Consider the following 13,566-nt stretch of genomic DNA (forward strand, 5'->3'; position numbering starts at 1 on the left):
GCCGGCTTCTGATTGGTCGACGCTGAAACAGATGTTTCCTGTTGCTAGGAGAGTCACTAGGCAATGATGACGCTCCAGCATCTAACTCCATTCTTCTCGCATCCTCTGCTGTTGCGTTTCCTCCTCTCTCTTGTTGCCTGTTTCTTGACATACGGCTTATCTGATTATAATCAACTCGACTTTTGAACGCTTTTATGGCTCATAAACTCCTTCAAGCTTTCTCTCGGGCGTACAATAGTGATTATTATGTACTATGAACAGAAATTAAAGCCTTTTAAACGGTTAAATGATCTCTTCAAGAAATTCTTACACTCATTTATGCACTGTAAAACCCAACAGTCAACTTTATCAAATGAAATGAGTGTAGTTAAGTCAAAATGTACTGAAAGTTAATTCTACTCATTTGAAAAGAGTTTTGAACTCAGTGTTGAAGGTAATGAGTAAATAAACACCTCATTACTTCAACTTAAATGGAGTAAGTTCACAGTACTGATTAGTTTTTTTTAATTAAATGATTTGTAGCAATCGGTCTCCTCAAATGGTTTAAGTTGCCTTAAATTATTGGATTTTACAGTACTCAGTTGGTTTAAGTTCAGCGTTTACTGAGCTCAAACTGCTTCATTTACTCAAATGGATTACGTTCACAGTACTCATTAGGATTCGTTTTTGAACCTAAATGGTTTATTGCAGTGGTTCTCTGAAAAAAATAAAAAGAAAAAAATATCTCTGCAAGGACCACCATAATGACTGGTATTGAAATATATAATAGGTCTAATTAAGCGGCTACAGCTCTGCAATGTTCACAGACGTGGCAGATTAATTTTTAATATAATGAATGCTACTTTAAACAATAAATAGTTTGAACAATAACACACTTACAGGTAAAAAAAAAAAGATAAATAAAACGTCAACGTTTAAAATAAAATGTTATTTTAAAAGTTAACTAAAACTGGCACTCTTCTTAAAAAGTTAAAAGAAAACCGCTTAACTTAAATGTAAAGTATTATAAAGTAGCCTATTCATCAAAACCTGCAAATGTTTCTTGGACCTCATAAATATAGGTTATACCATATGTCATAATTTTCATGTATAATTCTGTTTGATAAATTTTGAAATATGTTGCATGTATATATATATATAATAAAGATGATATTATTTGTATATCTTTGGATTTACATGTTTAAATAAAAAATTAGATCTGCTTCCTGCTCGTTAGAGTAGGCTATGTGTGTCAGAGAAGCAAGTGATTAAACTATACCTGTCAACATTGATATAAAAATACGAGATACTCCCCAACAACCGTTACAAATATGGGGAGGAAAATAACCTCAAATGATAGAATACATAACAAACATTAGAAAAATGAAAATAAAATTAAAAAGTTAAGCCTATTAAAATAAATGTCCTGATTACATCGTTGTTATCGTACGCGTCAAAAAGTTAAAAGTGTTTTTATTTTTTTACTTGAATAATACAGCGATTCCTCCGCATACCACTAGAAGTAAGCCTGGGTACCACTTGTGGTACATGTACCACATTTTGAGAACCAGTGGTTTATTGCAATCGGTTTCCTGAAATGGTTTGAGTTAGCTTAACATTTTAGGTTTTACAGTGTACCAAGGGGGAAAACACATTTCTGGCAAACATTTGTCTGTGATCTAAAGAGTTTTTTTGCCTTTCCTCTTTGCAGTACCTCTCAAGCTCTATCAGGTTGAAAGGCGAAGCGAGGGTGTACAGCAATTTTCAGACCTCACCTCTCCAGAGATGTTCAATAAGATTTAGGTCTAGGATTTAGGATTAAGTTGTTGTGAAGCCACTCCATTGATATTTTGGCGATGTGCATTGGGTCATTGTCCTGCTGGAAGATGAACCGTCGCCCCAGTCTGAGGTCAAGAGCATTCTGAAGCAGGTTTTCATTCAGGATGTCTCTGTACATTGCTGGATTCATCTTTCCCTCTATCCTGACTAGTCTTCCTATTCCAGCTTGGTGAAAAACATCCCCACAGCAAGAAGCTGCCACCACCATGCTTCACTGTATGGATGGTATTAGCCTGGTGATGAGCGGTGCCTGGTCACTCTACCATACAGGCCTGATTGGTGGATTGCTGCACAGATGGTTGTCTTTCTGTAAGGTTCTCCTGTCTCCACAGAAGAACGCTGGAGCTCTGACAGAGTGACCATCGGGTTATTGATAACCTCCCTGACTAAGGCTCTTCTCCCCCGATCAACTCAGCTTAGCTGGCTGGCCAGCTCTAGGAAGAATCCTGGTGATTCCAAACATCTTCCACTTATGGATGATGGAGGCCGCTGTGCACATTGGAACTTTCAAAACAGCAGAAATTTTTCTGTAACCTTCCCCAGCCTTGTGCCTCTAGACAATCCTGTCTCTGAGGTCTACAGACAATTCCTTTGTCTTCATGCTTAGTTTGTGCTTTGACATGCACTGTCAACCCTGAGACCTTATATAGACAGGTGTATGCCTTTCCAAATCATGTCCAATCAGCTGAATTAACCACAGCTGAACTCCAATTAAGCTGCTGAAACATCTCAAGAATGATCAGTGGAAACAGAACGTACCTGAGCTCAATTTAGAGCTTCACGGTAAAGGCTGTAAATATTTATAAACATGTGATTTTTTAGCTTTTTTATGTTTAATAAATTTGCAACAATTTAAAAAAACTTTTTTTTTCATATTAGCCCCTTTCACACATACAGACCTTTCCGGAAAATTGCCGGAACACGTCTAGAACGTGCTGACGTGAGACGTCTGCTTTAGCCAATCACAACAGTCAGACGCATTTACGTCTGCGCGGTTTGTGAGGATAAAAGCCTTTGAATATGTTTCCCGACACATTTAGCTGCTAGAAGTTAGTCAGATTACATTTATATGTTCTTCTTAATGCCAACTGTGTAAATAATCATCGATGAGATGCTTATGATAAGCCGTTGTTTGTTTACCTTCAAGCTTTGCGTGTGCCTATGAACATCTTGACATGCGAAAGTGATCCTGCGAAAGTTGTTCACAATATTGATCATCCACAGAGTTTGTAATTTAGTCCAATGTTTACAAATACAAGCGCAGCCGTTTAAAGCTCATTTGTGGTGAATGATGTCAGAATTTACCGGTATTTTGGAATGGATGTGTGAATGCTCTTTTCCGGAAAATTTCCGTAACGTCCTCGCCTGTGTGAACAGCGCTTTTTTGAATATACCGGTAAAGTCGTTCCGGAAATTTTCCAGATATTTACCAGTATCACTGTGTGAAAGGGGCTATTGTCATTATGGGGTATTGCGTGTAGAATTTAAAGGAAATAAATGAAGTCAATCCATTTTGGAATAAGGTTGTAACATAAACAAATGTGAAAAAAGTAAAGGGCTTTACTTTCCGGATGCACTGTGTATTTTACAGTACACCAAGATCCACAATCAGTGCTAAACAGATTTATCTATTCATATTTCTGAATCCTAATGAATAAAACACAACATTGTTGAGGACGTTTGTGTATTAGGGATATATTTTAATGACAGATAAAAAATATATGCATTTTTCTTCAAAAACACATGCAAAACGCAGCATTGATTTTTAAAACATTAATGTCCATGCTTCTGTAATCTTCATTCTCCATGCTAATTTCTAGTTATAAATAAAAATCTCATATAGGTTTGACTCGATCAGGCACTTTATATCTGCATAAAGCATTACAGGCATGCATTATAAAAGAGTCTGGGTTTTAATGTCACATGGACGGTGTAAAGATTGTCTGAAAAAGATGCATGCCTATAGGTGCTTACACACAACGACAGTGTATTAAATACTAAATAGTTATTTCCTTTGCATTGTCCAAATTATTTCCATTCACACGGAGCCACAAAAAAACTATTACAAAAGCCAGGCCCAGTAGTTGGCGCGGTGGTCAATGTGTAAAAATATATTACGAGCATGTGCACGTCTATCCAGTAGCCTAAAATTGTTGAAATGGTTGTCAAATACTTGTGCATGCCAATAGACTGAACATGTTATACATGTATGCATGAATGCACCGGTGGAAAATTAACAAAAAGTTTCTGTTTTTAGTTGAAAAATGCACTAAAGAGCCAATCACACCAAGCTTAAAAACTATAAATGTAAAGTAAATATATTTGCGTCCACACATACGAAAGATTACGATTCATTAATTGTTAATTTAGTTAGTTTTTTTAAGCACTACCCCGTATAATCAGCAAATATCCTCAGTGTGCTACTTTTCTAGCACATCTGACCAGTGAATCCAGCTCATGTAATGTAATCAAACAAACAGACTTATGCCTAGTTCAGACTGCGTGATTTTAGCCCCGATTTTGGCTCGGCGACAGGTTTTGAGAAATCGCCGACAAATGCCTGAAATCACAGGCAAATCGCTGCTCGTGCACGTGAGTGACAATCACACAGTATGAACTATCAAAGACGCGATCTGAGAGAATCGCCGATGAGTCGCCGATGCCCGTGAGATATTTGGCGTGTTAAATATCTGGAGCTGTCGGCGATTCAAATCATGCCGTGTGAATTGAGTTTTGACTGAAAATAACATCAGCCATCGCCAACAGCCAATGAGAGAGCAGCTTTCACTTGTGTGTGCGTGTGTGTATACCTGCTGCAGGCCAGCGGGAGGCTGGGGGAGAAGTTAAAAGCGCTCATTTTCGGTTTATTTTGGACCCACGAAATGGAGGAAAAACTAGTGGAGGTTTGACAGGACTCAGGAGCAACCGTGTCTGTTTGACGTTTCATACAGAAAGAAATTAGTTTATTATCAACGTTGAGGAGAAATGGCTAATTCCCTTTAAACCCAGGTGAGCAAACATGTACATGTCCTGCCCCATTAAAGGCTTCTTTCTCATTATGTAGTTAATAACAAAAGATATACCACTTGTTTTTGGCTGAGAGACGTAGTTTGGACGAAGTTGTCGGCGATTCTTCCTATAGTAAAGTCATGCAATGTAAATGTCCCTGTCGCCAATCCATCTTGCTGTGTAAACAAAGCAGTGACGAAACGCAAGCCCAGATAGTCATGCAGTGTGAAAACATCTGTGACTTGAGTACTTTGAAAATCATGCAGTCTGATCTCGGCATTAGGCTACGTTCACACTGCCAGGCTTAGTGCTCAAATCTGATTTTTTTTCTCAGATCTGATTTTTTGGCATGGCTGTTCACACTGCTCATAACAGATTTGCAGTGTGAACAGGTCATGGTCCTAATCTGACCCGCATGCGCAGAAGTACACACACACACTCACTCACTCACTCACTCACTCACTCACTCACTCACTCACTCACTCACTCACTCACTCACTCACTCACTCACATTCATTCATTCATTCATTCATTCATTCATTCATTTTCCTTTGGCTTAGTCCCAAAAATATCCAGCATATGATTTACAGAGCAGATATGTGGGGGAAACCAGAGCATCTGGAGGAAACTCAAGCAAACATGGGGAGAACATGCACACTCCAGAAAGAAATGCCAACTGGCCAAGCCGGGACTCGAACCAGCGACTTTCTTGCTGTGAGGTGACAGGACTAACCACTGAGCCACCATGTTGCCTATTTAATCATGTTGCACACCCCAATTTATAATAATTTTTAGAACTCTATTATTATTTTAAGTTATCATGCTTGGTGTGAACAGCTCTTTACTTTCTGTCCTTTGTGTAAGAGACAGCGTTTGCTAGGTAGGATTGGTTTTTCCACCCAACTGCAACGAATAATGACAGGAGTTTTCAAGCTTCAAAACAGATTCACAATCCCACATAAATTGACTTTTACACCACTGTATGAGTCATCTAAAGCAATTTAACAGCTTGTGGGAAAAGACGAAATTCATTCAGTGATTATCTTCAGTTGTCTCTTAGGCATGTGTTCAGATCATAGAGCCATTGGTTGTGTCCTAATTCAGAGACCGCATCCTTCAAAGCTGATTGTATTACCGCGACATGACAAAAGACGTCCCAATTTGAAGCTTTCTTCAAATGCAGCCTTGAACTGAGTCCTGCGTTTTGGGTTGCTAGGTGACAATATCAGTCCTGTGTTCCTATTAAACAATGTTCCATTTAGGCTCCACATCCTAGGAAGGATGCAACCTCTGAACTGGGATGCTCATATTGATTCAGGTGAAACTGAGAACCAGATCAGTCCATTCAAATTGGTTCAAATGGTTCAAATGGTTTAGATATCTGAAGCTGATTAAAAGAAGATTCAGCTAGTGAATGACTTAGGGGCCCGATCAGACCGAACACGCTTTTACATTTAAAAAAAAAGCTCACAAAAGCTCACACTTCTGACTTTTTCTGAGAAATATTTCTCACAATTCTGACTTTTTCTGAGAAATATTTTTCACAATTCTGACTTTTTCTGAGGAATATTTCTTACAATTCTGACATTTTAAGGAATATTTCTCACAATTCTGACTTTTTCGGAGGAATATTTCTTACAATTCTGACTTTTTCTGAGAAATATTTTTCACAATTCTGACTTTTTCTGAGAAATATTTTTCACAATTCTGACTTTTTCTGAGGAATATTTCTTACAATTCTGACTTTTTGAGAAATATTTCTCACAATTCTGACTTTTTCGGAGGAATATTTTTTACAATTCTGACTTTTTGAGGAATATTTCTCACAATTCTGACTTTTTCTGAGGAATATTTCTTACAATTTTGACATTTTGAGGAATATTTCTCACAATTCTGACTTTTTCGGAGGAATATTTCTTACAATTCCAACTTTTTCTGAGAAATATTTCTCATAATTCTGACTTTTTCTGAGGATTATTTCTTACAATTCTGACATTTTAAGGAATATTTCTCACAATTCTGACTTTTTCGGAGGAATATTTCTTACAATTCTGACTTTTTCTGAGAAATATTTGTCACAATTCTGACTTTTTCTGAGAAATATTTCTCACAATTCTGACTTTTTCTGAGGAATATTTCTTACAATTCTGACATTTTGAGGAATATTTCTCACAATTCTGACTTTTTCGGAGGAATATTTTTTACAATTCTGACTTTTTCTGAGAAATATTTCTCACAATTCTGACTTTTTCGGAGGAATATTTTTTACAATTCTGACTTTTTCTGAGGAATATTTCTTACAATTCTGACTTTTTGAGGAATATTTCTCACAATTCTGACTTTTTCGGAGGAATATTTCTTACAATTCCGACTTTTTCTGAGAAATATTTCTCATAATTCTGACTTTTTCTGAGGAATATTTCTCACAATTCTGATTTTTGTAAAGGAATATTTCTCATAATTCTCCTTTCTAAATGTTTGCAAATATAAACTCATGAGGTCCCAAATTTCAAAAAAGTGTAGGAAATTGTGAGCTTGATATTATGAGAAGTAATAATCGTGTCATTGAAACTTGCAACTGAGACACAACATCTTTTTTTTTGCTATCATGGAAGACAATTTTTTTGTACAGTCTAATAATATGATATGAATGGTGATCAATTGTGCACCCTTTTTAATACCGATATATACCAAACCTAACTTCTATTATAACACTGTCCTTGACTACAAATCGCAGCATATTCGGATGTAAAATGTAATAGAAATGTAATAAAAAGTAACAGCTTTCGTGTCATCAGTAGAATGAATGAAAGAAAGAGCACATTTTCCACTAAACATGGCCTTGGTGTGGCTGTGAGTCTTAAAACTTGAGGCTTAACATCATCTGAAGAAAGACATTTCTCCATTCATGAACTCGCTAGGCGACAATTACCGTGGCTGGAGCAGTAATGCATTTTGATTGGCTGCTGCTGAAGTTTTAAAGAGTATGTCACGATATGAGATCATTGATAAGAGGCTGTATTAAGTGCTCTCAGACAGTGTCACGTGGGTGTTTGTATGTGCTTTCACAATTACATGCCTTATCTTTGTTTGATGCTGTAAAAAGTTGCTTGCTCACTCTGGTTTATCTGGGTATTTTTGGCCTTGGCCGTCTTCTCCCTCCCAAAGGAATATCCAGCTGAATGCAGTGAGGTAAGAGTGATTGTATTTCTCTCTAAGCATCCAGCAGCGTGTGCCAGCGGCAGACCTGTTGGTTTCCGCTCTCCTTCATGTCCTGCCAGTGAAGAAGCTCCTCTTCACCGCTGCTGTTCTGGCCCAGAGCCACCCAGCCTATCATCTCCTTACGCTTCATGTTCCGCCGATTGTAAATGGAGACCATTAACGTGACGTCAGACAGTTGGAAAAGCGCCACCTGGAAGACGAACGTCTCCTTGAAGACAGGATTGGGCTGGCTGCGACGGATCGACGTCTTACAGCGGGAAATCTCCTGTCCCATTGAGTTCAACAGAGTGAGCTTACCAAATGTATCTGAAAGAGAGAGTCAGGTCAATTAAGGCGTTTCAGACATTTACATTTATTCATTTAGCAGATGCGTATATCAAAGTCTGCATGAACTGGAAGCTGTGACTTTTTTTTCGTATTGTGATGCAATTCCTAGAGAAGCTGAATATTAAATGAGGCAACAGTGGGCGTGGCTTGTTTTTTTCTACTGCAAGTTGATTGGATGTAGTAAAGTTGGCATTTTATTCAGAAATATTGTGAAAACAGTGTCTACTACAGGTGGTTTATCAAGCCCACTTACTTGTGTGGAGCACACTCATTATTGCACAATGTTTTTCAAGAAATAGTTGGTGTTTATAAGGTGTCTGGGGCATATGGAGAGGAAATTAGTGTCTACTACATGTGGTTTGTCAAGCCCACTCACCTGTGTGGAGCACACTCAGAATTGCACAATGTTTTCCAAGAAGTATTTGCCTTTTTTAAGGTGTCTAGGCAGATGGAGATGGAAAAAAGTGTGTCCTACAGGTGGTTTGTCAACCCCACTCACCCGAGTGAAGCACACTTAGAATTGCACAATGTTTTTCAAGACATATTAGTGTTTAAAAGAAGATGTTTGGCACATATGGAGAGAAAAGGAGTGTCTACTACAGGTGGTTTGTCAAGCCCACTCACCTGTGTGAAGCTCACTCAATGATTTTCCAGGCCATTTGATTTTCTCTAAGACGAACTTACTTTCTTTTAATGTTACATTTGCTTCTTGGTTTGACTCAAGATTTCAAAGTGAACCAAAATGTGTTTATTTTAGTCATACATGAGTGCAGCTGCCATCTTATTGGTCAGAGTGCTCCTGTTAACATTATGTCGTTCTACATCTGCTATGTAAAATTTTGACACCTGAGAATTTTCAGGCACAACGAATATAGATTACAATGTTTTTGTAGTGAGAGAATAATTTGTTTATTTTTAAAAGAATTTTTTTTCAGAAGTGATTCATTAAATTAAATAAACAATACAGTAAAAATATATATATATTTTTTAAAATTTTAAATAATTATGTACTTTTTCTTTCTATTTATCAAAGGACCTTTAATAAATCTGAATCTGAATACTAAAGTAATGGCTGCTGTAAACCCTAGTAATAATAATAAAGTATGTAATTTATATATTTAAAAATAAATTTTGTAATACTATGTGGTTTTCTCTAATGGTGACGCATAGACTGAGAAGAGATTTAAGACTCAGTGATCGATTAAATGCCACGTAACTCCATTCACCCTGCAACTTCATTGAGTGAAGTGACTGACAGACTAAGATTAATACCCGTAAGAAAGAACAACCTGACATTTGACCCAGAACACGGTGTGTAATGATGAAGACACATTTGAAATGCTTGGCTCCTTTGTATCGAAGGGAGTTATTTGTAGTAAATTTACTCAAAATCTATATCAGATGATTATTTGCTGAAGAGTCGCTCCTGGTGGTCTAATGATGCCTGTAAATGTGAGCGGGACGTCAAGGTTTACCTGGAGGTCTGTTGACTGCAAAGTTACGGAAGTGGCTGCCTTTAATGATCTCCACAGAAAGTCGTCCTGTGGTGGCGTTGTAGGATAAACCCAGCAGCAGTTCTGGATTTCCAGCGTGAGACACAGACAGACTGGAGGAAGCACTGTCAGTCTGAGTGCTCAAAGAGGTCTGTGCGTCTACTGTCTGCAGAGAAACACACATCACCTAATTATTGCTTGCATAAAGTGGTCCGTTTGTTGAATTTAAGTTACATTGCATCTACATGCCAACTAACTCTCATTAGATTATAAGAAGAGTGTTAGGTTGGGGTTAGTGAAAGTTCACATGTACTTGCAAAGTTTCTTATAGTCAGTTTAATGTCTGTTGAAAGAGCAGTATCAACTGATATTAAGCAGACAGCCTACTAATACTCAAATGAACTATCAAAATAGAGTGTTACCAAGACTTTAAATGTCACTTTAAAATGAATACTAGTACCTTAAAAAAATCTAGTAAAGTATTATGTATTGTCATCATGGCAAAGATAAAAAATAAATAAGTTATTAGGATTTAGTTATTAAAACTGTCATGGTTGGAAATCTGCTGATTTTTTTTTTCCATTAAATATAAATTAGGGGGAAAATACACAGGGGGGCTAATCATTCAGAAGGGCTTTTAATTCTGACTTCAGCTGTATTTGTACATTTTAAAAATTGCCAAGTTACCATCCCAGCCACAACTTTTGTTAATTTTTTTTTAAAGAATCTAAATCAAAGAAAATACCACTAACACTTTATACTTCAAAATGTCATATTTAATTCAATATCTTACTTCATAGAAACTACAATGCAAGATGTTTACCAAATCATAACATTTCAGAATAAATCCTAAATATATAACCTGCATATTAGAAAAAGCATTTTTCAAAGGTTTGGTGTAAAAATAAAATGTTAAATTGTTATATTTATGTTTAATAATAATATAACAAATGTCATTTTTTTGGAAATTGAGATTTATACATGCTAAAATCAAAAATAAATATGAATTCCATTGACGTATGGTTTGTTGGAAAGGGACAATATATGTACAACTATTTAAAAATCTGGAATATGAGGGATCAAAAAAAAAAATCGAAATATTAACAAAAATTACCTTTAAAGTTAAGTTCTTAGACATTTTTAGCACATTACTTACAAAAATTAAGTTTTCATATATACACATTAGGAAATGTATTAAATGTCTTCAGGAAACTTTATATTAATTATATAAAGATTAAGATTACATAATATTTTAATTCATTGTTGGCATAAAATGTATGCTACTTTTGACTATATTGTCAAAAATATACCTGTGCAATATAACAGTTTTGGTGGTCCAGGGTCACATATTTTATAGTATCTATAATATACTATAAAGATTTTATATTATGATACTTGAATTATTATTATTATTATTATACTTGAATTAGTATTCGAATTAGGGGCACACTTTCCAATACATTTTTATTAGTTAATGTAAGTTAATGTATTTACTAACATGAGCAATACTTGTACAGCATTAATTAATCCTAGTTCAACCTTTACTAATGCATTATTCAAATACAAATTGATGCTTAGTTAACGCACTGTGAGGAAACAATAAGCAACTGTATTTTCATTTACTAACGTTAACTAACGAACAAATACTGCAATAAATGTATTGTTCATGTTAGTAAACGCATTAAGTAATACAACTTAATAGTAAAGTGTTAACAGGATTGGTATCATTTGCAGTGGGCTCCCTTCTAAAAAGCTATTAAAGCAAGTAGACAAACCTTAAGATTACTGCGTGGCTCCAGCACCAGTGTGGTCTCGAATCGTCCTGTGTGTTTGAGTCGGCTCAGTCTGTACAGCGTCTCTCCCATCATCCTCTCTCTGTTCATCTTCCCCAGCGCGTACAGCCGGAAGCGGAGAGCAGATGAAGGTAAATCTCCGGGCTCCAGATGTGAGAACCTGAAGGTCTCCTCAAACATTGGCATGGAGCCCTTCTGGACGGCCGTTTTGTGCCGCTGCCGTTTGCCAGGTAACAGCACCACGTGCACCTGCCAGGAGTCCATGCCGCTGCGGGCCTTGTCTGGGATACCTTGAGCCATGATCACGGTGACCAGGAGCCGGTGGGTTTCAGCCCGATAGTCCAGGGCGATTATGAGGTCACCGCATACTGAAATATGGCCACGAGGAGAAGAGCTCAATGGGTGAGATAGAGATTGATCGTGCTGTCAGAGAGTAGAAAAAACACATTTGCAGGCATAAATACAAACATACTTAATATGTACAAACAGATCTAAACACACAGTATACAAAGCCTCCTACTCTCTCACACCTCTAGTCAGATGGTTTTTCTGTGATACATAAACACAAGGTGTTTCCAGTAGCGACACTTATGAGTGCTATAATTATAATTTGTAGGAATCTTTATTAGAAATTAGTCCTCAGAATATTTTGAAATATAAAGACTTGTTTATGAAAAATATTCAAATATAGTCATTCATTCATTTTCTTTTTAGTTTAGTCCCTTTAGTAATCAGGGTTCGCCACAGTGGAATGAACCGCCAACTTATCCAGCACATGTTTTATGCAGCGAATGCCCTTCCAGCTGGAAACTGGGAAACATCCATACACATTCATTCACACACATACACTACAAACAATTTAGCTTATCCAAATTACCTGTACCGCATGAACCCACGAACACGGGGAGAACAAGTTCAAATGTAGTGAAAAATTTAATATTACTGATGATGATGCAAAATAAGTTTACTAATGCAAAATAAGAGAATATTCAAAAATAAAAAAAAACATTTTATTTTCATATGAATCAAAATTATATCAAATAACCATTTTATCATATAACCATGATATCCATCAAACTTTCTGTGTTTAAATTTAAATATTTTTTCAAGAGTTCACACTTTGCTGATGGTTAATTATAAGCTTGTTTGGCATGCTGCCCCGGGACAGAGCCCTGAGCTCATAAGATCCTTGAGCCCGGGGCTCCCTCCCGTTGCAAGGCGAGAGGGGAGTTTGAGCTCAGGTAGATCTAGAGAACTCCCCTACTGTAGTAGCTAATAACAGACAGTGCTCTTGAGAGATAACTATTTACTAGGAGCATGTCTATAGTGCCGATTTGGATTAGTCAATTAACTTAGGTTGCATGTTTTTTGGGTGGGAGGAAATCGGGGAACCCGGTGGATATCCACGTTAGCACGGGGAGAAATGCAAACTCCGCACAGAAGCATCTGCTGGTTTGGTAAAGCCTAAAACCAGAGACATTCTTGCTGTAAGGCAACAGTGCTAAGCACTGGGCCACCGTGTCACCCATGTAGGGAGAAGGAGGAGTAGGGGTGGATGGGGGGATTCTTCAAAACGAAGATAACAGTGGTACATAACCCAGGGTATTTGTAGTAGCTTAAGAGTTGTCTGATTGGTGCATTGAGAATTGGATGATGCTGATCCAGCCGCTAGCAATCATAAGCACGTGATCCTCTCGGAATTAGTTTATAAATAAATTTCACTTATTTCAAACATGTTTTATGAAAAACTGTAAAACTCAGTAATAACTGTAACCAGGGTGGGCAATGTCGACCAATTTGGCATCGTACGTAGGCGGCAGTGAATTAATTATTTATGAATAATTCATTTATTCATAACAATTATCATTTCAACTACCTGACTCACATGGTCTTTGTTTTACCTA

At 36.9% G+C, this 13,566-nt stretch overlaps 1 protein-coding gene across 2 annotated transcripts in view; it reads right to left on the reverse strand.

Annotated features, from left to right (window-relative positions):
• Window positions 1–3,497: 3,497 nt before the first annotated feature.
• Window positions 3,498–13,566, reverse strand: part of syt16 (synaptotagmin XVI) — a 46,832-nt gene continuing 36,763 nt past the window's right edge. For both annotated transcript variants that reach the window (XM_087279652.1, XM_087279651.1), the window contains exons 5-7: window positions 11,645–12,085; window positions 9,852–10,035; window positions 3,498–8,355 (exon numbers count right to left, since the gene is read on the reverse strand). In XM_087279652.1, coding sequence (XP_087135778.1) covers window positions 8,042–8,355; window positions 9,852–10,035; window positions 11,645–12,085 — 939 coding nt within the window. In that variant the 3' untranslated portion in view covers window positions 3,498–8,041. The remainder of the gene's footprint in view (window positions 8,356–9,851; window positions 10,036–11,644; window positions 12,086–13,566) is intronic.

This window comes from Danio rerio, chromosome 13 (assembly GCF_052040795.2).
Source record: "Danio rerio strain M-AB ecotype USA chromosome 13, GRCz13ab, whole genome shotgun sequence".
Lineage (NCBI taxonomy): Eukaryota > Metazoa > Chordata > Actinopteri > Cypriniformes > Danionidae > Danio > Danio rerio.